At 37.3% G+C, this 26,831-nt stretch overlaps 1 protein-coding gene across 1 annotated transcript; it reads left to right on the forward strand.

Moving 5' to 3' along the window:
* Positions 1 to 2,822: 2,822 nt before the first annotated feature.
* rhoq (ras homolog family member Q) lies at positions 2,823 to 26,642 on the forward strand. Its single transcript, XM_055029358.1, has 5 exons — positions 2,823 to 3,301; positions 3,558 to 3,616; positions 17,600 to 17,764; positions 19,712 to 19,807; positions 21,687 to 26,642. The coding sequence occupies exons 1-5, from the start codon at positions 3,160 to 3,162 to the stop codon at positions 21,846 to 21,848; spliced, it is 624 nt and encodes a 207-aa protein (XP_054885333.1). The 5' UTR covers positions 2,823 to 3,159; the 3' UTR covers positions 21,849 to 26,642.
* Positions 26,643 to 26,831: the final 189 nt, after the last annotated feature.

Raw genomic sequence — 26,831 nt, forward strand, 5'->3', positions numbered from 1 at the left:
TGACCCCAGCAGAACTTTGTCTTGTTGACATCTGATTTCATTGTTTCATTGTTTCCTGTTCAGCTTATAAGATAGACAGCTTGATTGGCTTAACAACTTCCTACTCTGAATCCTGTAGGAAGCTATAGAGCTTCCTACAGGAATCCTGTAGGAAGCTATAGAGCTTCCTACAGGATTCAGATCAATACTGTTCCATCCTGAGGTGTGACTGAGTTTTGAAGAAGGAGGTTCCCCAGACACGCTAGAGCGGCCTGTGAGTGATGGTCCTCAGCTGCTTCTGGGGCGAAGCCTCTCTAAAAATACGGTCTGTAATTTGACCAAACCCTCGCTGGGAGCCCACGGCCGCCGCTCTAATTCAGGCGGCGGTCATGATTGCACCGCGCCATTTTCCCCCCCGTGTTCGGCCTCAGCCTCGGTTTGCACTCCCACGCCGTGATTGATCTCGGCCTGTGACGGACAGGAAGTGTGTATTCATGTGTGAGTTCCTGCATACGCTCATGCATTTCGATCTGGAAGATAGCATCTGGATAACCAATAGGAAATGTGAAAGGGAAGGCTCTTAGGATTTGTTTGCCTTTCCTAAAATAGAAGAGCCAAATTTCAGCAGGCCGGACTTCAGTTCTCTGTAAATACATAAATGTCATTAGAAAATCACAGATAATCAACGTAATATCATAATTTATGTCAATTCAGATTTACAGCGGGCATTTATTGCATTGTGTGTCACTTATTGTGATAAATTACACATCATAATAAGAATTTTGATTCATTATTGACACAATAAATTGCAATTTTACTACTTTCTCCACTTTTTGTTCAATAAAATCTTCAATTAATATCAATAAGTTTGAAATATACAAATTAATTTGCAGTTTAATGATACAAATCACACTTCTTCACGTGACTGATGGTCTAGTGAAATGCGTTATTTAAATCATGTCTTTTTACAGAAGCATTTATAACACTAAACTTTATCTTTATGTTTAGGTTTGTTTTGCTGTAAAGGTTTCCTGCTGCAGTGTGTCCCAACGTTTTGCTTTTGTCTGACTGGTAAAAAAAGTAAAAATAAAGAATCCTCCTCCTTTCATTGTTTTCTGATTCCTGTCCAGCTGCTGTTTACATCTAAATGTTTCTTCCTGTCTTCATGACGTCTTCTGTTCGCTGATGTTCTCATGTTGGCTCTTTGTAGCCGTTCTGTTGACTGACTTTTATATTCAGTGCTACGTATAAATGCACGCCGCACTTTTCAGATGTCGACTTGTAATGGAATCTGAAAACGTGATGTTATTTTTGCATCTGCCTCACAACGAGGCTCTGCTGCGTTGGTGTAAGAGAGAGTGAAGGAATCCGCTTGGTTTCTTTACAAATGCGTCTTTGAGGTGTTTTAACATCTCATTTTGATCTCCAGCTGCTGAGTTGTTTTACTTCAATACATTATCGGACGAACACTCAGAGATGAAGCTTCCTGTGATTCGCTGATTATTTTGTGGTTGTGGTTTCGTTTGCCTTAAATATGCAAGCTGTTTCCTTTTATTCCATTTTTTTTTTTTTTTTGTGCTCTGTAAGCAGACGTGCTTCATTGAGGCAGTAATGAGGGCTAATATGACAGCCCACACTGCGCTGCAGAGGTCAGATCTCTTTCTCCTTGTCTCAGGATCTCACACCTCCTCCTGTGGCGTCTCCATCTGCAGCTCTGCGCTCTCATCCCACACATCCCATCCATCACACAGAAACAAAGACCAGTGCAGGGAGGATGACTCATCCACTCATCTGAAACACAAAGTCGTTAAAAAAATGGAGACAGTAGGTTACTAAAGTTCACTCACAAACTTTTATATGGCCCTCAAGGCTCCAGACTCCAAACATTCATGCAAGCTCAACAGGTTTTGTTTTGTTGCGTCATTTCATAACTTAGTTTATTGCAAAATTTCCATAAAGATGGTCAAAAACGTTGGAATTAAGTGATGCTAACTCCCAACTGTAGGGGGCAGTATTTCTTACTTCTACTTCACTGCAGCCTTGGCCTTACTTGATGTCAAGTTGTGATCTGGGATTGATGTGGTTAGTAACAAAAAAGTCACATTTGCCGTCATGCATAAGCACACAAATATTATAATATAGATAGATAGATAGATAGATAGATAGATAGATAGATAGATAGATAGATAGATAGATAGATAGATAGATAGATAGATAGATAGATAGATAGATAGATAGATAGATAGATAGATAGATAGATAGATAGATAGATAGATAGATAGATAGATAGATAGATAGATAGATAGATAGATAGATAGATAGATAGAGTAGTGCCACAAAATCTGTAAAAAATAAAAAATCACAAATCCTGAAGGGAATCAATATTATTTAATTTTAAGATTTATTTTGAAATAAATATATTATTTATTCCACTATTTAATTTTTGTTAATGGATTGTATTAATGCATTCATATTCTTGACATGACCCCAAAATTAAAAGGAGTTAGGATAAGTTCACACAGCAGGTTTGATGTTCAATTCTTACTATTTTTCTTCAGAAATCAGTGATTTTTTTGTTTGTTTTTTGTATATATTTAAAAGTTACATTCTTCCCCTTTACGAATCTATTTATTGTAGTTTGTTAAACTAGGGGGCCCAATCAGCATTCCCCCTCGGGCCGCCACAATTCCACAAACGGCCCTGCGTTTCCTTCTTTTTTGCTAATGATGTAATTTCTCCTGGTCCTGCAGCCCAGGATCCCCCAGCAGGCGGACTGCAGCCTGGTTTCTAGGTTTCAGAGCCAGGCTCCGCCTCTCCACCCAGCTCATCCAGCGGCGGCGGCGGCAGCGGCTCAGTGCGCCGCGGAGCGTCATTCAGCAGGACACGCCGCGGACCCGCCGGATCACCAAACACGATCCCTCCTCGCCTTCAAGCGGAAAACACCCCCACACGTCTCCCCAGACTGAGCAAACCGGTGGAAACATCGGAACAAACTCCGGGTTGGACCCGTAAGCCAGTGGCGGGCAGGAGGGATGCTGCTCCAGCCCGACACGGTGCAGCGCGCAGTCCGCCTCCGAGGCTGGTGATGCCCGCCGCGGTGCGGGGATCCCCACCCAGCTGCAGCGGCAGCAGGTCGGAACAACAGGGCGTCGGGGAGATGATGGTGGTTCGGCCGGGATCATGGCTAACGGAACCGGTTCTATCATGCTGAAATGCGTCGTGGTTGGAGACGGCGCAGTGGGGAAAACGTGTCTCCTGATGAGCTATGCCAACGACGCCTTTCCAGAGGAGTATGTGCCCACGGTGTTTGATCATTATGCAGGTGGGGTCACATTTCTGTCTCCTAACCATGACATCACGCCTCACTGAACTGCTCCTTTCTCTTTGTTTGGGGTTCATTTCCCAGCTTGAAATGCAATAAGCGGGTCAGAGAGGCGAGATTGGATCCCCCCTGACTTCTCTGCCACTCTTCCTGCAACTGCAATTCATCTGTTGCTGTAATCAGAACCACTTGTTCGGGGCTGGAAGTCCCTGACGACACCCTCACCTTCCAACTGCTCTTGTCATTTGTCTTGCAGTGAGCGTCAACGTTGGAGGGAAGCAGTACTTGTTGGGACTGTATGACACAGCTGGTCAGGTATGTTTTCAGTTTCACTCTGTCACATAAAAACCCGTCAGTTTTTGCTCTTTTTGTTTGTTTGTTTGTTTGTTTTGTTGGCTACGCCTGTCAAAATAAGCAATAAATGACATAATCACTTGAAAAATGAAAACAAACTCAGTGATGTCCCTTTGCATGATTTGCTGTTTCTCTCTTTCTGCCAAAAACTGGATGATAAAAATCTCAACAGAGAATAAATAATTCACCTTATTTGTTGTTTGGTTTATTTGTCTTGAATATTTCAAATGTTTTCCAGTTCCAGAATTTAAAGTTGATTGAGCTGACATTATTACTCCATTCCCATCTCAAAATAACAATATTATCGTTTATCGCGATAACTCCTGGAACAATAGATCGCGCAGCAATATTTATTCCTAGCATGTCTTTAAATATTTCAGCTCATTGAAGATACTCTGAGTAAATACAAAATGCCATTGGGCTGAAACGATTAATCAATTAATGAAATAATCATCAACTAATTTAGTAATTGATTAATGACTAGCTACAGTATGAAGACTAAAAAACTAAAATCAGAGCAGTGATTAAGATAAAACTGAACAAAAACAAATGCGTTTTTAATTTAAGCTAAAAGCTAAACATTCTTCTTTCTAATTGCAGTTTTAGTTTCATCTGATTGAAATACTGTGGGAAAAAAAGAAACTCCTTGAGTAGGGTTAATCAATTGGTTAATCAAAATAATAATCAACTGATCAGCTCTTCAGTGTATTGATAAATCAAGTTTTTCAAATGTTGGTTTATTTTAGCTTTGAATGTGTTCTTTGCTACAAACGATCAAGGTAAAAAAAGCTGTTTTTTTTGTGTTTTAAAAAATTATTGTTTATTTATGTTTTTAATTTGTTGCTAAGCTTCTACAAAAAGGCTGGCGTGGTTGAATGAAAAATTTCCAAAGGGTTATGTCACTTTTCTCCTTTCTTAACTTTGCACCTTATCAACCTTCCAGACCCCTCAGGTCTTCTGGTTCTGGACCAGAACCAGAACCAAACATGGAGAAGAAGCATTCAGCTTCTATGCACCACAGATCTGTAGCAAACCTCCAGAAAACTGCAAAGTTGCTGAAACACAGAATTCCTTTAATCAGGACGAAAAGCCCAGCTTGTGATCCATAATAGATGGAATATTGATTGATATTTGATGAGTATTTACTTGACAGTATTTAATAAAATGTGATGTTTATTGCTTGTTTCAAGTGGGACAAATCAAATTTTTTGAGGTGTTGAAAACATCAGTATTGGGCCGTTTAATTCAACTCCAGTTCGTTTGTCTAGAAAGTCGGATTCATTTGCGGTGAATCCACATTTGAATTTGTACAACCTAAAAATCTCACTTTCGCTTCGGTTGAAGCGAACTCTGCAACGCATATGTGAACACCAAGTAGATCAGAGACCCTCCTAAAGCAGGAAGTGGACTACAGTGCAAGGCATTCTGGGTAAATACAACCAAAAACAAAGTAATTTTGGTCTAGTTTCTAATACAAACATCTTACTGAAATAAGACAAACCAAACTTACAAGTAACTTTTCAGCAAGAAAGAGAGGTTTGTTTTAAGTACATAATTCCTTAATATTGATGAAGTGCTTGTGTTTTGGCAGATAAATTAACTCATAATATGGAAGAAATGTCTTCTTATAAATCAAATGATCTGCCAGTACTTTTTCCATCAATATTAAGACATTATTCACTTATTTTAAGCCTCTATATCTTTTGAAAAGTTACTTCAAGTTAGTTTTATTTCAAGTGTTTTAAGATATTTGAGCTAGAAACTAAACAAAAAAACCTTGTTTTTTTTCACTGAAAACATCCATCAAATATTGATTTCTGAACTCTTCCTGAGTTAAAACATCAGTGTTGCTGTTTCTAAATCAATGTGAACTTGTTTTTTTTCTTGCATTAACTTTTTTGTTAGTTTGACCATTTCGCATTTTCTGCAAATAAATAATAGATTTTTGCCTGGTATTTTAGGAGACATGTTGTCAGTAGTTCATAGAATAACTAGACCAAAAAATTATTTTACTCAAACATAAAGAGTAAAATCAGAGAAACTGATCATTTCAAGTGGTCTGTTAATTTTTTTCCAGAGCTGTATAGAAGGGGGTCAATGATTTTTCTCAGCGCTGCGTGTTTTCCGTCTGTCTAGCACTTTTCCCATGTGCTCTTCCATGGGCCAAAAGTTATTCAAGAGGGCCTCCAAAACGCCCACGGGGCTCCCAGCCACTAAGCTGCAACAGGTGATGGTTTTCACACATGGGTTTGCTGCCAGACTCTGGTGTGTCATGGACAGCGATGGCAGCGCGAGGCTTCAATACTTCTATTATGCACAGAACAGGGCTCCTATGTCCGGTAGTGATGTCACAGATTTTGCTGCCTAATGCTTGGGCTTTCTCTCCACAATGTGTCATTCAGTTGAGACTGTACTAAAGACTGCATCACACACACACACACACACACACACACACACACACACACACACACACACACACGCACACACACACACACACACACACACACACACACAATAATGTTTCCCCCTCAGCAGCGCAGCCAATTCACACACTGACGGAGGAAGACAAGCGCTGGTTTATTCGCTGCGAGACGTTTGCGACATTCGTTGACGTTTTTTTTTTTTTAATGATGAAAACAGGATTGTTAAGAATTTGACTGCAAAAACACAAAATCTTACCAAGTACTTTTGATCTAGTTTCTAGACCAAATGCATATTAGTGCACTTGAAATCAGACAAAATTAACTTATAAGTAACTTTTTAGCAAGTTAATAATTTCTTAATGTTGATGAAAAAGTTCTAGTTCCACCAGCTGATTATAATTAGTGAAATAATTAGTTGAACTAAAACTTTTTATTCAAAATTAAGAATTTATTTACTTAAAACAAGCTGCTGTATGTTGCTGAGAAGTTACTTTTAAGTCAGTTTCATCCAATTTAATGTGTATTAAGCTGTTTGGACTAGAAACTAAACTAATACTTGGTAATATTTTGTGTTTTTGAAGTGTAGATGTTCCAGTTGAAGGTTTTCACAAGCCAGTATAAATGAGGACTAGTCAACGAAGCTGCTTGAATCAGACGAAACCCAAACTGAACTGTTTGGTCAACATTGTTAGCTTGAACACACTGTTCATACAGTGAAACACGGTGGTGGCAGCATCATGCTGATTGTTCTGTCCAGCAGTGTGGCGCTCAGAAGATGAATGACTGGGGATGAAGTTGACCTTCCAGCAACTGTCAGAGCATCAAAAAGTAGCTTATTCAAGTGTTAGAATGGTCTAGTCAAAGTCATAAATCCAAATCCGATTAAGAATTGGTGGCAGAAGTTGAAAATAAATAAACTTTAATCTGTAACAAACATTTAACACTGGGACTGGAAGACATTATAAATGATCAAAATAAATAAATAAAGCAATTGAAGGTTCTGAAAACAAAACTTCCCTTTAAAAAGAGTTTAGAAACTCCAGACTGAAGACTTTGTCACCCGGTTTTGGTAGAAAGAGAAACAATCATGCAAATGAAAATTTTCGAGTTTCAATCTGTTTCTGTGCAAAGCTGGTGGAGCCGTACCACAAGCGACATGCAGCTGTTATTGCAACGTATAAATGCCCGTCACATTTTCAGATGTTTAATTGCAAAATATATATATAAAAAAACATGGGTCTGTTTACTGTCACAAACTTGCTGCTTTGTGTTGGTGGTTCAGGAAAGAATGAATAATCAGTGGAGAAAATAGAAATGCTGTTTGTATGGTGAACATTTTAAAGCATTTGCATGTAAAATTCTGCATCATGTCTTAGTTTTGGAAACTGAAGATAAAAAAAAAAACAAGGCGTACATTTCTGCAAAGAAATTCCTAAAATTTGGGAGAAAAACTTCAGAAATTTTGAGATTAATTTTAGAAATTTACAAAATGTTCAACAGAACACTTTAAAGTAATTTTGACGCTCAGAAATGTCCTAAATTTGAAGACTCTCAAATTTTCTGTTTTTTTTTTCTCACAAATGTATGACTTTTTGAGTTCAGAAATGTCTGAGTTTTTCCTAGAAAGTTTCAAAGATTAATCACAAGATTTTAGATTTTTGTTTCTCACAAATGTACAACTTTTTGGGCAGAAATGTCCTCCTCTTTTTTCTATCCATCTTCAGTGGCCCTAATATAGAAAAGTAAACAGATTTAAAATGTCTAGCCAGATTTACTGTGGACAATTTTTAAGATGGGAGACTTTGTTCTTCAGATCTTGACAAGATACTGCTGACTTCAAACTGGGTTATATTTTTGTTTTGTTTTTTGTAAAATTTGAAGTTGTTTTACAGAACCTGCGGCCTTCAAGCTTCCTTTCAAAGTGTGATTTTCTGTTTTAAATATGTGAAATGAAACCTTGCGTTTAGATTTTGGATTAATTTTATGTGTACTGTCACACTGCTAAGCACAGAAACTGACTGAGACGCAGCAGCCGCGGTTCTGGTGTTACTTTTAAAAGTGACAAAATACAGATTTGATCCTTCTTTGCACTCTTAAACTTCTGCATCCTTGGTGGACAAAGGAGCATTATTACAGATCCTTCCTGTACTTCATTTAATTTCAAATAACATTCCTGATATTTTTGCACAATCCTGTTGCCTGCACATTTCTTCCCACTTCTCCTGAACAGCTTATTGTGTTTTATGCTTCAAAGTTTTTTAGTTATTCTACTCATTTGCTCATCTTGGTCCATTGAACTTTGCTATTTTTAACAACTGCACAGTATTTCCCAACACTGTAAAGTTGCTCTCACTGGACAGTTTCATCATTTTACTTCTCTTTTTATATTCTTATGTCTGGTTGCTGCTGGTACACCTGAACTTCCAAACTGAAGCTCAGTACAGGATGTTTTTCTTACATTATTACATTAATAAATGCAAAGATTTGCAGCTTTTTCTCTTAGGGCCAAGGTGATGTTCTGGTTTGTTTGGGAGGTTATCTAACATAAAGGCTCAGAAGAAGAAGAATGCAGGGCATCGCTTCTTTTTTACTCTTTTCTTTTTAAAAAGAAAAAAAAAATCAGTTTTGAGGAATGAGGAAGGAAGTGGATTCAGCATTTTTGGGCCTGAAGGCGGTGGCGAGTTTTGGTGAGAAGCATTAAATGTATGCAGGCAGGATTCACTAGGGCAGTTCAGTCGGTGTGACCTTTGCCCTTTTGCCTCCCCCATCAGCCTAAAACAACGGTGAAAAGTTTACACATAAGACGATCTGTTTATCTAAAAACTGACGAGCATTATTATTACAAAGCTCCATCACTGTTTTTCTGAAGAAAACAGATGGCAGAAGTGTTGCATTTGGCTGGGGAAAAGCAGAACGCCGCCTTCTTGTCAGCTCTAGCGTGTTTCACAGTGAGTGTGTGTTTGGGGGACGGTTTGATTTTAGCTGAATCAGAGAGTGTCTCTGAAATGGAGAAGTTCTCCCAGATGTCTGCTTCGGATGCCGCCGCTCGCAGAGAGTAGAGTTACCGCTCCCCCACCCTCCGTCCTCCGCCTCGGCTGACCTCCTCATGTGGAGCGAAAGGCCAGCTGGTAATGTTTATAGCTTCAGAGTCTGATCAAAGACCCAGAGCCCCAAAGAGAGGAGGAGCAGGAGGAGGAGGAGAAGAAAGCGAGACGGAGTCAGAAAGAGGAAGAGAGAGAGAGACGGATTTGGTCTGGAGGAGGTAGAAGAGAAGGAATCACTCTGAAGTGGCTAAATTCAGCTCTTTTAGTTTCATTTTCCTTTTAATTGCCCTCATAAATGTTGTGATGGCTTTTGGAAACGTATTCGTACCTCCTTTAAGTTTGTCACATTACTACAACGGCGCATTAACGATAGAAAAAAAAGGAGGAGAAAATTTCCAAAATATTCTATAAAAACGAGGAAATTTCTGAGCTCCAAATGTCAAACCTCTGCAAAAAAAAAACATCAGAAATTTTTAGATTAGTCTCAGAAATTTTCTAAACAACTTTGAGTTTGAAAAGATGAAAACGGTTTAGATAAAGCCTCAAAGATTTTTAGTTCAATTCAGCAATTTTCTACAAAACATGAGAAATGTTTTGAGTTTGAAAAGTTGAAAATGTGCATAAAAAACAAAAAATCTGAAATTTTGAGACTCATCTCAGAAAATTTTCTAAAATATGTTGATTTCAAATGACAGATTAGCAGGAAACAAACTCAGACATTTTGAGATTCTTCTAGAAAAAACAAGGACATTTCTGAGCTCCCAAAATCAAACATTTGCAAAGAAAAAAACTTCAAAAATGTTGAGATTAATCTCAGAATTGTCTAGAAATAAATTAGAAAATGTCAGAGCTCCAAATCTCTGAATTTTACAGGAGAAACTTATCAATTCTTAAATTAATCTCAAAATTTTTGTAGAAAAAAACTTGGAAATTTCTGAGTTTGAAAAGTTGAAAAAATGTGAGATAAAACCTTCACATTTTTTTCATTTTATCTTTTACAAAATATAGGGTCTAATTCTTTTGGTGCAGAACGGTGACGCAGGTTTCATGTTTGTGATGTAAAAGTTGGATAAAATGACTGCAGACGCTTTAAACATAATCTGATACGTATAGGATTTACTTCCGCACATGGAAGTGGCTCAAATCAGATTTTTACATTATTATTTTGGGTGAAAATGTCTAAATTAGGCCATTCATACTGCTGTGAAGTGAATGCTAAGTGAACATAGGGAACTGTGTTGACGTACGATGAGTTTCGTATTATAAAGCCATGAAAAAGTTGTGAAACTTCTTCATGTCGATGCTTCTCATCTTCATCTCATACTCTGTAACATTTTTACTCTTCCCACAATGCTTTGCCATCCCATGAGGTATGGGCTGAATGATGGGGCTTTGTTGCGTGTCCTATCATCATGTCTGGACTCGTTCAGAGGTTCTGATCCAGATTCCCGCTCTGCTTATTGACCCGATCCGTGCTGAACACGACGAGCGGGAGCAGAGGGGAAAGTCTTTACTTATTCATCCGTTCCCCTTCCTGCTGCCGCTGCACTCAGCCGCGTCCAGCTCCGCTGCGCGCCCGACGAGGAGCAGGAAGTGGATGCTAAGTGCTGCGGTGCCCATGGAAACGCCTCAGGGACAGAAACTCGGGTGTCATGACCCGTATCCCGCTACCCTATTAACCCACACTTTGTTTTTGGCCTGTTCCTCATTTGCTCGGCCCGTCAGATGCCCTCACACTCAGCTGCACATCCTGTAATCACCTTTGCCACTTCACTTCACCCATTAATCCAAATCCACAAGCTGCAACGCCTGATGGAGGCTTTTTTCTGGCCCAGAGAGCCTCAATCCCCCTGCAGGGTAGCAGGTCAGGATGGAGGTGAAGGTTGAAGCCGATGAGAGAAATCACAGCAATGCAGCATCCGACTATGAATTCAGGACAGGATAGACGTTTCCTGGTTGGAAAACTGGATAACACTTTATTTGAAGGGGCTGCATAAGATAAACATGAAGGAGTCTATAAATATTTATAACAGTTGTCATGAAGTGTCATTCATTTTAATGCAATTTTGCATTAAAATGTCATTGTTTTACTCAGAAAGTTTTAGATTAATGTCAGAAATGTTCTAGAGGAAAAATCAAGGAAATTCATGAGCTCCTAAAATAAAATATTTTCTAGAAAAGAAAAAAAACTCAGAAATTATTAGATTAACCTCAGATTTTTCCAGAAGTTTCAGGGTTCCAAAGGACAACATTTATGAGAAAATATTGCAAAGTTGACACTTAATGCAAATTTGCATGAAAATGACATTATTTAACTCAGAAAGTCGGAACTTTTTAGATTAATCTCAAATATTTTTTTTAAAAGAAAAAACAACTAAATTTTTGACCCCCAAAAATAAAATATTTGCAAGAAAAAAAAAACAACTCAGAAATTATTAGATTCATCTCAGGATTTTTCCAGAAAGGAAATTTCCCAGTTCTGAAAGTCAAAAATTTACAAGTAAATAATGTTGAAAAAGTGACACTTTTAATGCATCGGTGCATTAAGTGTCATCCTTTCACACTGAGCTGTAGAGTCCCAGTTAATTAAATTTTTCCCTTTTGTCAGTTTTATTTATTTCAGTTAACTAAAATGGGATTTAAACAAAGTGCATTTAGAAGAGTAGAATAATTTGCTCAGAGGAAACTGTCGCCCCTCACATTGACAAACCAGCTGCTTGGCAACCAATCGGTACTCCAGGGGATTATTGGTCCTGTTCAGAAAATGTCATGCAATCCCAGTGCAAACCCAGAGAAAATGTCAAACTATGGGATTAAATGAGCCTGCAACGAATCTGCAACTAGATGGCATTTAATAAAGATTGACTGAATATGAAATATTCTCACATTTTACAAGCTAACAGTAATAATTTGTTTGGTAAATGAGTAGCTAACCCACTCAAAGCAACATCTGATGGCTGGAAGTCGGAGTAAAAATTTGACCCCATTTACTACGCGGCGTTGGTCCAGATCCAGAAACCCTGAATCCTCTTTCGGCTGGCGCAGTCGTCATGCTGACCTTCTGTGGCGGTTCCCGTCTTTCCAGCATCAATCCAGACTTTCTGCTGCAGTCGTATCGTTCTGCCTTTCTTCCTCTAATCAGCTATCCAGGCCTGAATCCGTTCACACAGATTTTTTGGGGGGGAAAATCTTTTGCAGCTGCAGGATTACTCACATTTGGATCCGGTCAGGGCGTCGGTAACAATGCCATGTGTGTTTGGACAGCAGGCTAACTGTTTATGATTATTTCTGTTTTCTAGTTATTAGTGTTAAAAAGCTGAGAGTTTACAAAGCTCCGTTTTTAAATAAATTGTAACTCCTCATCGTAAATTTGACAAAACGTGTGACGAAGTCATCAGCACTGCAAAAACGCAAAAATCAGACTTACAGTAAGACTAAACTAACTTACTAGTTCCAGCAAGACATAGGAGCTTGTTTTCAGTAAATAATTCCTTAATATTGATTAAAAAGTTCTAGAGTCACTGCACATTATTTCACTTATAGAAAAAATGTCTTGTTATAAATAAAAAAAATCTGCATGTGGAACAAGTACTTTTCTATTAATAGTAAGGAATTATTGACTTAAAACAAGCTAGTTAGCCAAAGTGCTAACGTTAGCATGTCTCCTTGATGACACGGCTCTTGACATTCAAGTTCATAAAGAGCAGAAAAAAAAAGTGTTCTGCTTTGTAAACTTGCACTGCAAGAAACACAAAATCTTACCAAGTATTTTTGTCTCGTTTGTTGTGCAAACATCTTGAAATCTAAACAAAAACTTAAGTCACGTTTCAGCAGGATATAGTAGCTTGTTTTAAAACAATACTTCCTTAATACTGATCTTAAAATAATCCACTGGCAGATTATTTCACTTATAGCAAGAGGAAAATGTCTTACGAGTATAAAAAACCCGTACTTTTTAGTTGTTATTAAGAAAGTGTTGGCCTAAAACAAACTCCTACCATATATGTTGGTGAAAAGTTACTTTTTTTTCTTATTTTAAGTGTACTTGGGATTTCCACTAGAAACTACTTGGTAGGATTTTGTGTTTTTTGTAGTGAGAAATTTGGCGAAGCTCCTCCAGAGGCACAAATAAAATGATCCAACAGTTTCCCCAGGCAAGAGTGTGGCTTTCCTCTTGCTCTTAAAAGTTAAATTGTGTTTTCGTGTTGAACTGATGGGTTGTTCTCACCATGCAGGCACGCTCGGACAGACTGCATTGTAATTATTCATCATTAATCACGCCGCTTTTATTCTTGCATTTGGATAGGACTGTCTAAAATGTGCAGATTTGCACATCAGAGGAGCAGAAGTGCAGCTGGGTCTGTGTCGGGGCTTGCCTTCTCAGCCGTCAGCCATGTTGGTGCAGGCGTCTCTGAATCTGCTGATTTGCTGTAGGCGGTTTACTGGGCCCCAAGGAGGCGAGGACGAAGAGGAGAGAGTGGGAGTGACTCACTGATATCATTGCACTGTGTGTCACCGAGCCGATGCCACCGTCACAAACTGTGAATCCGCTGATTACTGCCAGACCTGAAACACAAACCTGTCTGACAACAGGAAGTAGGCTAGAATATCTAAAGAGCAAAGGAAATTCAACAACGAATGAGAACCGGAGCAACTGGAAAAGGTTACAAACTAATTTCTGAGACTCAAGCGAACACAGCAACAGCACAGACTTGTGCAGGTATTTGTTTTACAATTAGAAATTAAAGGATTCCACTTGATATTTTAAAAAAAATCAAGTTATCACACGTGCATTTCTGATTTAAAAAGAAAGGTAGAGAGAAATGTTTCATTAGAATTAAATAGGACTGAAACAATTAATCAAATTAATTGTGATTATTGAAGTAATCCTGAGCAAACTTAGCAACCGATTAATCGTTAGCTGCAGTATGTATACAAAAAATAGCCATTCAGAGCAGTAATTAAGCCAAAATTGTATGAAGTATGTTTTTAGCTGCAGATTCATTGTTTGCTCAAATGATCAAGCTTTCATTAAGGTAATGTAATTTAGCTGCATTTTCGACAATAAAAAGTTTATTTTCTTATTTATAAAATCAATGTAATTATTTGTTTATTGATGTGTTTCTAATTTTGTGTGGTTGTTGGTGCAGCGCCCCCACAGGCGAGGAGGGGAAAACCAACCGCGGTTGAAAATGGAAAAAAATTGAGCAGTTTTGGTCCCCATTCAAACTGAGTCTATCAGATGTGACAACACCCTGACGTAGCGCCACCTATATGTTTCAAAAATATATTTTTAATTGTTGCGATAATGTAAAACCATGTCGTGTTTATATTTGTTGCAGCAGACGCACCATGTCTCGTTCATGAACTCTTGCACCGAGCTAATAAAACTCTGTGACTTATTTCTTGTGGAAACTTTTATCCTAAGCATCTCAGCAGGAGTGTAAACATATCTGCGGGGGAAGCGCCGATTAAACTGAGGACTGCCTGGAGGCCTTTACTGTGTTTGGTAACGAGTTGGAGGTTTGCTGAAGAATTGGAGCCGAATCAGACAAGTTCCAGTTCTGTTTACAGTAAACCGCTGAGTGGCTTAGAGAGTCTGCAGCTCAGAGAAGGATAAGAACAAGAAAGGACGCGGTGCACGTCATCATCCCGAGGAGCAGGTACCATGTATGGAGAGACAGGAAGAGCGTGACGTAATGCAGATATCTGACATTACTGGACACAAAGAAGGAAAAAAAACTGATTGGGTGTTAGAAAAGTCACAATCTTGGGCGTTTTTCAGATTATTTTAATTACCTTGGTTGTTTACATTGAGTTTTTGATGTTGACCTACATTGCTTGACTAAAACTAGACTTCTCTTGTTTCTGTAAGCAAATGTTGCTGCTGTTAAGGTCAAGAAATGCTCTGAATAAACTGGATGCTGTCAAACTTTTATTGAAGGATATTTTATACGACAGCATGAAAGAGTTCATGCACTAAAAGATGGAAACACATTTGCTGAGTAAGTTTTGATGTGGTGAACATTAATCATCCGTCGTTTTTTTATGCATATTTTAAAGTTTTATAACCCAAAACAACTTCCTCAACTTCACAAAACCTTTTCACATTTTCCACATGCTAACGTGGAAATAGAAATGCATTTTCTGCGTAAGTTCTGATGTATTTTACCATGCATTTCTTTCACCAAATCTCCTTCACTTTGTCAATATTGAAAAAACTATTTTGCAATTGCAGCATTTTCATTAAATAAGAATTAAAATCATATCTGAATAGGTTTGTTCACTCAATAAGTCATTAAAAAACATCCTGCGGCATCATTCTCATGCCATTTCCTGTTGTCTTGTTGTTTTTCCCAGTAGTAACATCTAGTTGTTGATCATGTGACTCGTGTGACGTGAAACAAAGTGTTTCTCTTGCAGTTTTGTGAAATAAAACAATTTCAATAGTCAAAAAAAAACCCACCTCATCCTAGCGTCAAAACTTATCGATAAACAAGTTTTTTCAAAATTGTCCTGTTTCTGTTAAACTTATTTTCAAACTGTCAAATTCTTCAATTATATTCTTTGAATGGAAATGCAGCTTTTTGTTCATAGTATGTAACATTTGCAGTACCAGTTGGCAGAACAATTATAACTGGATAGCAACAAATTCTTAGAAACCGCTCTACATATTCCTGAGATGAGGATCCCTGCGAGTCGGAACCTCTACTTCCTGTTTATTAATGTGAAAAATTACACTTTAAGTAGCCTGGTTGGATCCATCCAAACCAGTCGATGGAAATGAGCTGCCACACCAATAACCAGCTGTCCAATTCAATCTGAAGCTTAGTTCTTGATTGAAAAGTAATTATTTGACAAAGGGTAGGACTTTTTATAACAGTTGTGCAAATTATTACATATATTTAAGTGTAGTAATGTAAATTGATATTTTACACTACATTTTCCTATTTAATTTTTTTAAATGTAAAATAAGAGTGCACAGTTGTGAGGAAACGACTGCAGTTTTAAAATAAAGTGTTTGATAAAATCTGACTAGAACCTGAATGAAGTACATTGTGCTTGTAAAATGTGGGGAAAAATAATGTAGTATCAACATTTCTTATAATAAGAGTGCAAACTGTTATTCTAAAAACAATGTTTTTAATTTCATGTTTAAAATAAAAAAAATTATTTTTTTCAATATTAGATTTAAAATAAAAAAATGTAGATGTTCCTTCACAGTTGTGCACTCTTATATTACACTACAGTTTAAAATGAAGGACATTTTAAAATGTATATTATTGCACTTCTCTCGCCTCCGTATCAGAGAATCGGACTGATCCGAACCATACTGCATCTTTAGGCTCATCAATCCATCGAAGTAGATTATTTAAATACCTGGATTTAATCAATTGCTATGTTTGGTTCCAATACCAAACAAACAAAGGTCTTTCTCATCCTCGACACGTCAGACATGTCGGTCACTGGAGACGTGTGAACGCTCATCGCTTCCCCTGAAAGCTCTGAGGGCCCTCGCTGAGCCCGTTCTCATTGGGAGGTAATTGGATAGGCAGCTCCTGCGTTGGTGAATCATTTCGCCTCATCATCCCACATCCACTGATGCAAAGTTGACTCATCTGCAGTTTGGGCTGCCAGGACAGCATGTGTTATCATAGATTCATCATCAGCGCCAATACAACAGTTGGGTACCGAGAAGCACCAGGATTGGAAACGGTAGACACAATGATCTTCCTTTGGAGTGGTCTGTCTTTGGTCAGACTCAGAAGAACCTTCATGACATTTGACTTTTGGCCTTTTGCAGTTTTCTAGGTGAGGACAGAGACGTTCACAAGTCTGAAGTCTTTCTCCACCAGCCCACGCCCAGCAGTTTTCTCTAAAAGTACATTTCTAGTCTCATGTCTTCGAAAGCGGCTAACGCTTCACAAGAGAATTTCGAGTATCACTTCTTTATCCACGAGTCTCTTAAGTGGCAAGTCCAAGTTCAGTTTCAAATCCACGCCTATTTCCAGTCTTACTCACTTTGCTTCGCCATTTATAGCTTTTGTGTCCATGTGAACGACAGGATTTGGTTTCTTCGTCACACAGAAAAACACCTGACAGCGATGTGCCACCGCAGCGCGCTCCACCGCCCATTTGTTGTGACTGAGATGACATGAAATGTATTTTCATCTGTAAAGCTGCACTTCACACGTTCACTCTGGACCGGCTACCCGGCAGCAGCTCCGGGGGAGAGGCTGTTGTACTCCAGGCATTGCTGTTTCTTGGCTCCCCAAAAATGTTAAAGACCTGGACATTATCCCCCTGACCAAACTTGGTCAGCTACTAGAGTGTTGCGCAACATAAATAATCACCTGGCTAGAAAACGGTGTGCTAAATAATCTAATCGAGTTTGCAGAACTAAAAGGCGTGAAAACACTTTTAGTTTTCAGTGAGGACAGCAGAGCATCTGATCTGATGTGTTTCCACCTTTGCAGGAGGACTACGACCGCCTGAGGCCCTTGTCCTATCCGATGACAGATGTCTTCCTCATCTGCTTCTCCGTTGTCAACCCGGCCAGTTTCCAAAACGTGCGTGAGGAATGGGTGCCGGAGCTGCAGGAGTACGCACCCAGCGTTCCTTACCTGCTGATTGGCACCCAGGTCAGTGTTTCACTTCCTGTCCAGGATGTCAAGTTTTATTAAAATAAATTCATTTAACAATCATTTTACAAATCAATTATTCTGATAATTAATTGATTAATTAGATTTAAAAAAATTGGCACATTCTGCAGATTTTTAATTCAACCACTTAAGCCTTTTTTGAGTCTGTGTACTCCAGTTAACAATTCATTGATTACTCATTTAGTTAGCGATTATTTCAGTAATTGATTAATTAGAATAATTGTTTCAAACTAAATTTCTTGTAGGTTTTTTTTAGCACTTTTAGATTGACTTTTCATTGATTTTCTTACCGTGGTTTTCATTTATCTTTATTGTAGTTAGCAATTGATGCAATTAAACTATTTGTAGTCTTGCATTAACACACTCTTTGGCGTTTCATAATGCATATTTTTAATCTCTAGATTTTAGTCTGTCATCTAAACACTCAGGCTTATTCAGTTCTTCAGACTTAATTTTAAATTTCTGTTTATTTCACCTTTTTTTAAGTTGTTTTTCATCGCCTCATGTGTTTTTTTGTAAAACATTTTAATCTGCCTTCATTGTGTTGAAGTCCTCTACAAAGACTGATTGACTCCAAACCGCCGCACCGAAGAGGGTTTGCATAAATTGCATACAGAGGGTTTGCGTGCATCAATAGCTGTGCACGTGTTTGTTGTGGAAATGCAGAGTACACAAACACTGCAATCTGTTTTTGCTATAAATTACAACAATGTGGTTTTATTGATCTTTTTTTTTTTTTTTTTTTGGTGTTTTACAAAACAATTGTGTTTGATTTATTTTCCTATGAAGTAAAACAACAGACGGACATCTTTTATCGTTAGCTGGCATGTTGGTCAATGTTCCCCGGCAACTGAATGCCGGCGCAGCGGTGATGAGGAGGACAGAGTGGGTGTCTGATTTATGTTGTGTCAGCTGATGTTGTGCGCTCTTTTATCAGTCCCCATCATGACTCGTTTGCTGCTCTGCGGCTGTGTGCTACGGCATTTACGACGGAGAAAAGAAAAGCAGATGGAAGATTTGATTGGAGACGGTTATTATCGCCGGAGAGGAGGTGAAGGGAGCTGCAGTTAAAACAGAGAGGAACAGCTCTGAAATAGTGCTGCACAAAATCAGGAAGTGAAGCTGAGCATGATTATGTTTGAAATTGAGAAATCCTGGTTTTGTCTGCAGAGTTAAGCTTTTTGACTCTGCAAAATGTACGTAAACCTGAGTGTGCTGCATCAAATTGTGCTCAGATTATAAACCAATCACTCTCAAGCTGACAGAATCAATCTGGAGGATCAAATATTTTAATTTGCATCAACAGATGTCTGTTACACCATTTAAGGAAAATAATCTGGTAATTATTTTATTGTATTTGGAAAATAATTGCACTTCAGCAAAATATTATTAAAAAAATAAACAGGCATTAGTGGTAAAAATCAATAATTAAGCATATTAATAACCAACTTAAAGAGTAAACTCCAAATCAACTTTTTTTTTGCAGATAAAAGATCTAAATTTGCCATTAAGGGCGATATCTCCATGTTTCTGTGTAAATGTGTTTAATTCTCCAATATTAGCCTTAAACTGCCTCAGTGCTGCCCTCTTTGGGTTGAGCTGTGGCTACTGCAGCTGAATTTTCCTATTGGTTACAACAATACAGCTTCTAACATCAACATGTGAAAAGTTTCTGCTTAATTTAACATCCATACAGCGTAAACCTGATCTGTTGAATATCTTTGAAAATTAACAGATTAATAATTCGTCAGCAACAAATACTGTGCAATCACTTTATTAAAAACCTTCCCTCTGTTGTAGATAAAAAGGTGAAATCAGATGTGTTTTGTTTTGACAACATATAAATTGGTTTCAGGTCAAGCTGTTAGTCATGTGTGTATTTGTTTTACTGGCTCGCTCAGACAAAAGGTTGCTAATATTTTCCAGATTGACCTTCGTGATGACCCTAAGACGATCGCAAAACTGAACGACATGAAGGAGAAACCAATCGCCACGGAGCAGGGACAGAAACTGGCCAAAGAGGTTCGTATTCATCAACTGATGAGGGAGAAGCAAGTTTTAGTTTTATTGTTGCAGATTGGAGCTGATGGCCTCTGCTAGATTCCTGCGTGTGGATTTGATGCAGGAATGTTAACATAAGAGTTTAATTTCTGGTATTTGACGTTGATACGGGCTGTCAGGTCCCTGTATCAGAGTCTGGGCCGCACTGCCGGCAGTAAGTCGGGCTCGTTCCTGGTGAGAGTTGGACTCCATCAGGGCTGCTCTTTGTCACCGATTCTGTTCATTACTTTAATGGACAGAATGTCCAGGTGCAGCCGAGGTGTTGAGGGGATCCGTAAAATGAGTAAAATGAGACCAGGAAAACATTGGATGTCCAGCACAGTTCACATCCTACATGTGGTCTGAAAATAAAAATGTAATTACCCAATTAAAAAAGTTATTTATGAAGCTTCCTTCACAACGCCATGCATTTCTGGGAAACTGAGGCCAAAGTAAGGTGTTTTGATCTGACCTAACAACCTTTTTTATTTTACTTCAAGTGTTTAAAACAACAAAACTGATTCCAATAATGTCACTAAATATTAAAAATTGAGAATGCTGTGTGAGGAAAACTAAATCAACTTTTGACTTGATAACCTGTTTTATAAAAGCAAAAGTATAATAATTATAAAAATTTTGCACATTCTGCATATTTCTGTTTGACCACTTATTTAAACAATGTTAAAAATACATTAAAGATGCAGACATGCAAATAATTCACTTCCTTAAATATAATAAGAAAATTTACATTTTATTGCCTAAAATACAATAATAGCAATTTTCCCAGCAGTTGAGACCCAAATGGAAGCATAAAAATATCCAAAATACTAATTTTTCATAATATTTCTCCTTCAAAAGCTACAGAAAAAAACTAAATAATTTCTGACTGCTGCATATTTTAGGTCAGAGGCGTCAAAACAAGAACTTTTATCAAGTCAAAAGTGCTTGTGAGTCAAGAAAACAAAAAAAAATCAAACAAATAATGTGAGATTTGATTTGTTAGTTTTTTGTGCCTAAGGAATTCTGTTCATTATAGATCAAAAACGTTAAAATTACATTTGCTGTGTGACAAGATTGACATCCAGTTTTAAAATTCTTTCAGGCTCGATTGATCAGATGAAATCTGGGTTGTAAAAATAGCATTTAGGTCACTTTCTTTTAGAACTCTTGCTATATTTAGCCAAGTAAAGTAAAATAAAAAGTTGATCTGAGTGCAGCAGAGTTAAATCCTGGTAAATCCTTAAAAAGTATTAAATTCATGTATCTCAAATTAACGCCTTGAAATGTTTTCATTTAATTTTTAAAGCATTAATTGGCCTTAAATACATTAAATACTGGTCTTAAATTTTGTCTTGACAGAACTATTTAATCTTGTATATTTTATGTGTTTTTCTCTTTTCTGTCAGGCAAAAAAAACCAGTGGCTCAATATGGCTGAGGCTACCGCTAACTAGCCGCCACTATACCTAGCTAGCTTTTTGTATTGATAATGGGTAAAAGCAAATTTATCACAGTTGGCTGAATGATGTTTGTACATTACTGTGGAGGTAAAGGTCTTAAATTCCATTCAGAATTGTCTTAAAGAGCCTTAAAAAGTCTTATATGGAAGTTGGAGATATTAAAAACTCTCTATTTGGTTATAAAAGCACAAATACTTTGTGTTGAACTTAATGTTTTCCACACCAAAAATTATGTTGGTAATAATTTTACCCTGATTACAAATAAAAAGCCTCCATCTGTAGTTGGAGGCCACAAAAAATCCATCCAAGGGCCACAAGTGGCCCCTGTGCCGCACTTTGAACACCCCTGTGTTACCTTCATTACAGTGAAATTGTGACGGTTTCTCCTGTTTGCCATGTCAGATCGGGGCGTGTTGCTACGTGGAGTGCTCGGCGCTGACCCAGAAGGGCCTGAAGACGGTGTTTGACGAGGCCATCATTGCCATTCTGGCTCCCAAGAGGAAGAAGGGATCCATGAAGAGAAGACTGGGACCCCGCTGCATCAACTGCTGCTTGATCACGTGATGCGGCGGCTCCTCTGAATCCTTCTAGTGAAAGACCGCAAACCAAACATGGATTGACGGCAAAAGATAGATAAAATGCAAAGACAAAAGCCAGGAGGATTGACTGACAAAACAAGAGCTCGCTCTGAGACTCTTGAAATACCAGAAGTCTCTCCTGAGCTGAGAATCCCGTTTTTACCAAAGGAGCTCAAAACCCATCATTCTCTTCTTCTACAAGACTTTTGCCTCAAAAGTACCTTCTTTTATAACCATTTTAATCATATTTTGTTTGTTTCTGTCGCTGTATGCCGTCACAGGAAAGACAAAAAGACATTTCAGCTTTAATGTGAATGGTTAATTCATAAATATCTCCATTGTTTTTGGAAATAACTTTTAAGTTTATCTCCAAAATGATGGAAGAGAGTAAGTTTTTAGCTTTGAAATTTTGTCATGCGAGACTCAGTTTTACATTTTCAATTTCAAAACTTTAAATTCGGACGAATCGTGGACCTACTGCTACGTTATTTTTAATGTTGTTTTGTAGTGTGGCATGCCAAAATACTCCAAGGTAGAACAAAACTGAGGAGTTCACAAGAAAATGAAAATGTTTATTATCCATTTTTAGAAACTATATTACCTAGAGTTTATAAGATTGTATCACTAAATCAAATATCATTGAGATACTTTATCAGCTGATAAATAACTTTTTGTTATCATGCAGTAACTTGCTATGTTTTTATCAATTTAAAGAGAGAAATTGTAGATTAACTCGTGTATTTCCCAAAGAATGCACACCTTTCATTAAAGGGCATATATCATCATTTTTCATATTGTTTTTTAAAAATATTTTTTAAACATTTTACATACTTCTTGATCAAGAATTGTGTTTAGAAGCATAAAATAAAGGTGAGCATATGATAATTGGGATGGCAAAGTTTGAATTCAACAAACTTATCAGCCAATTTATCCAGTCAGGAGAAGGAATTTAGAGAAACTGTAACTTGGGTAATTAGTAAACCGGCACCCTACAAACGGATTTAAAGGTGATCCGTCTCAAGCCGAGTCTGCCTGTAATCTTATCCTGTTTCAAATTTCTGCTTGTGCCAGTAACTCGGCATTCAGAACGCCATAATTTCTGCTCTGGTTCAGACCTGTAACGATTCTCCCAACAACTGTGTGACTGTGGTTAATGAAAGTCTGACTTTTCTCCATATAATCACTCTGTCAAAATGTTACTCTGAGGTCTCTCATGCCACTGAGACTCTATAGATCTTTCTGTAGTTAAGATTTTCTACAACACTGTATTTCTTTGCCCTAAAATGTCACTTCAAGCTATTGCTACATCAATTAAGATATAAAAGGTAAAATACTGGCAAATAATCAGACTACAGCTGTAATGACACATGTTTTCCATTTGGCTCAGACAAAAATAAATAATAAAAAAAAACAAACAGTTGTTAATGGCTAACAAAGCTAATTTTGCCTCTAAATATCCAGAAAGATTGATTATCGAAAAAAATTCTTAGATTTATGCAGAGGTTTTGTATTACAACAGAGTATTAGGGCTGTACTAAGAAAAAGTTTTAAAACTTTAGGAGAATAAAGTAATTTATGACAACACACTTGTACAAGAACAAAGTCAATATTCCGTGAAAAAACAAGAACAAAGTTGTAATAAAGAAAATAAAGTTCAATAAAGTGATAATATAGCTAGCTTTCCTAGCCAAAAACATATATTCTGGATCACCCTTTAAATTTAAGATTTAAATAGTTTTAGATGTACAGAGTGAAAAGTTTTCTGGCAGAATAACCGTTTTGGTGGGTGAGAAGCAATATGTTCTCTTTACCTAATTATTTCCATGCTATTGGATAGATGACCTTGAATCCTAAAGTCTTCCTCTGTTTTAGTATTTCACAATTTTAGTTTACTCAAAATATCATTTTTGTTTGGGAAAATTGCGTTTGAAAACCACTAATCTGCTTTAGAAAACATCAGAATGCAGTTTGTGATTTATTTCTGTTTCATTCTTTCATAATTTTTAGGTTTCCTGCCTCTAAAATTCGATGATATATGCCTTTTAAAATCATCTGGCTATTATGACCCAATACTGTCTACGGCACAACAATGAAGCACAGCTGCTGCTGCTCCATTTCCCAGCACAACAATGCACATTCCCTGTGCTTTCCAACATACCCATTGTCCCAGGAAGCACACAAGATGCACATGGTGCTGTCAGGCACAGCAAGAATAGCACACCATGTCAGCAAGAACAATCAGAGGTTCACTATACCCAAATTCTGCAACAAGATTCTCTTGTAGATCTCCAGTATCACCAAATACAGTGAAGACACTAATTAAAACAATTTTATGTCAGACGAAATTAAATTTGGTTGCCTTAAAAGCTGATAAGTTACAGTTTAAACATCTAAATGCTAGAAATAATTACATTTATTGAATTAGCTTTTGTTACAGACCAGTTCTTCACTGGTATTTACCAAAATATTTACATTAGTTGGTCCTGTTTAGATTTAGTTAACTGAAACAACTAACAAAGCTAATGTTAGCTATGTCAACGCCTAATGCTAGTCAACTAGCTAGCTAATAAGTGCAAGCTCAGCATAATTCACCGTATATTTTAAAATGTAGCGTTCAAAGTAATGATGTCAAATAATTCTAAAACACATTTATAAAATCAAAATATATTTAAACACAAAACATTACAAAAACTATAACCAAGAAAAAATTTAAAAAGTATGGTTTAGCATTACTACAGGTTAGCACAAGAAAAACACTTTTCTTGTTTTTATAGATTATAGTTGTATGTATATTTTATCTCTGGCAAAAAGATAAACAATCACCACAACTAGTATTTACCTAAAAACTTAGTTGGTGGCATTTTGCTCCTAACCTTAGCTAACTGAAACAACTTTTCAAGCTAATGTTAGATGTGTTAGCGCCAAATGATAACTATCTAGCTAATCAATGCCAACTCAGCTTAATTTACAGTATGTTTTAAAATGTAGTTGACAAAGTCATGATGTCAAAAGGCTCTATAAAATGAAGATATATTTCAACACATAATATCACATTAACAATGATAACCAAGATAAGTTAAAAGATAAGGGTTAGCAGAAGTACTGGTTAGCACTTTGCTTTGGAAAAACAACACTTTCATTGTTTTTATAGGTTGCAGTTGTTTCTGGCAAAAAGATAAGCAAACATCTATCTTGGATGGTCTGTCTTTAGTTTTAATTTGTGGAATGTTCTCAAACTTAACCAGATCTAGTAGATTAAATAAGGAATCCTACATCCTTATAACGTCTACACCAGTGCGCAATTGCAACAAGTAGCCACAGCTCTTCTTCACATACTATCATGGCATTGCTCTTGCTCAAAAAACGTCATCTTATGAATCAACTGAAACAAACAACACGTTATCCTTCTTTGCACATGGAGATTGGTATGCTCTCTGAGTTGGGGAGATGCGCACACACCGCCAAATTGTGTATATAAATGTTCTCTCTTTCACATCAAGACTGAAACTGTTGGTGGAAGAGTTTAGAAAACATAATATTTAGAAAACATAAACAAATTGTGAGGATCCTTTCTAATGCTAGAGCTTATGTAATGGAAGAATAGAAATAGGAAACAGAATGGGCATGAAATCCGTGTTCTGAGTATTACATGTGGAGTAAGGTTACTAAAATTTTACAAATTCAACTATTCATTGACACTATCAGGGAATGGAGTCCAGATGCAGTCTGTCAAATTCAGCTTGTCGACCAACAAGGATACAAAAAGGTTCTGATTTTAAAACTCACAATAGAGAAGGAGCCTAACTGAAAATAACCCCTTTATTCCAGTGTTCTAAAAAGAATCAGACTGAATAGCAGTAGATTTCAGTGAGAAATATTGAGGAAACCATTATTTGTTTGGTGCCATCACCATAAAACTTTTAAAGACAACTGCACAAAGAAAATAACACATTTTCATAAATGTGGACACTTTTCTCATTCCATCAATCTAAAGTAGGCTTGGTGGCGGTGAACCACCAAGGACCATAATGCATCGGCCACCCACCATGGAAGCATCCACTGTAAACGGGAAAAACTGATTTATCAGCTGCTGTGAAAGAACATTGAAGAATAAAATCCATGCGTCAATGAATTAAAGTTACCAGAAAACACATTGATTTTTATGTTTTTGGTATGAAAAGTCTGAATATTCCCCAACAGCAGTAATCCTATTTTGTTTTTGTCAGTTGTTTTTTTTTTTTTTTTTTTTTTGCTTTTTATTGATGTAATTGTAAGTCACAAGTTTTAATTAGTGATCAAAAACTAATGCTTTAAAATAATAGCTGGTGCTATCCGATTTAGGAAAGTCAATTCAACAGAATTTAGGCAGAAACAAGATCTGAACTTTTAGTGGAAACTTTAAGGAGTTTTTTTCTTGGCCAGCCAAATGTCAAAATATTTGTCCCTTTTTATTTAAAATGCATTTAATTTTTCTAGCATTTTTAAAGACATTTCTCAAAGGTGCCAATTCTCCCTGTTGTTTTGTTTCATATGATTAATTAAAGCTTTAATGTTGAAGGTGCTTCTTCTCTCTGTCCCAGCCTGTGTTGTGTAGCGGTCCTGTCAGCAGCGCTGATCATTGCACGAGGAGCGCCGAGCCTCTTGGACAGTTTTGCTCGATTTTGTCATGTGAAGGTCCCCCCTCTCCTCCTCAGGATCAAGGACCGAAGTGCCACAGCCAGCAATGCATTTTCCCATTAATGATCCTCTTTTCTCAATAAACATGTTTCCTGTGTTAACAGTCTGGCTTTGTGTTTGGTTAATTCTGCAAAAGATTGATCAGCTGCAGGAAATGAGTGATTATAACTTTTGCTGTGATGATTCCTGGAAGTGCAGATTTCTTCATAAAGAGACAAAGTGGGCAGTAGTTGATTGGTGTCATAGAATAAAATGTTAAAAAGGACTGTTATCTTTACAGGTGAAGTTTGCA

Source organism: Poeciliopsis prolifica, unplaced genomic scaffold, assembly GCF_027474105.1.
Source record: "Poeciliopsis prolifica strain line A6 unplaced genomic scaffold, Auburn_PproV2 SCAFFOLD005, whole genome shotgun sequence".
Lineage (NCBI taxonomy): Eukaryota > Metazoa > Chordata > Actinopteri > Cyprinodontiformes > Poeciliidae > Poeciliopsis > Poeciliopsis prolifica.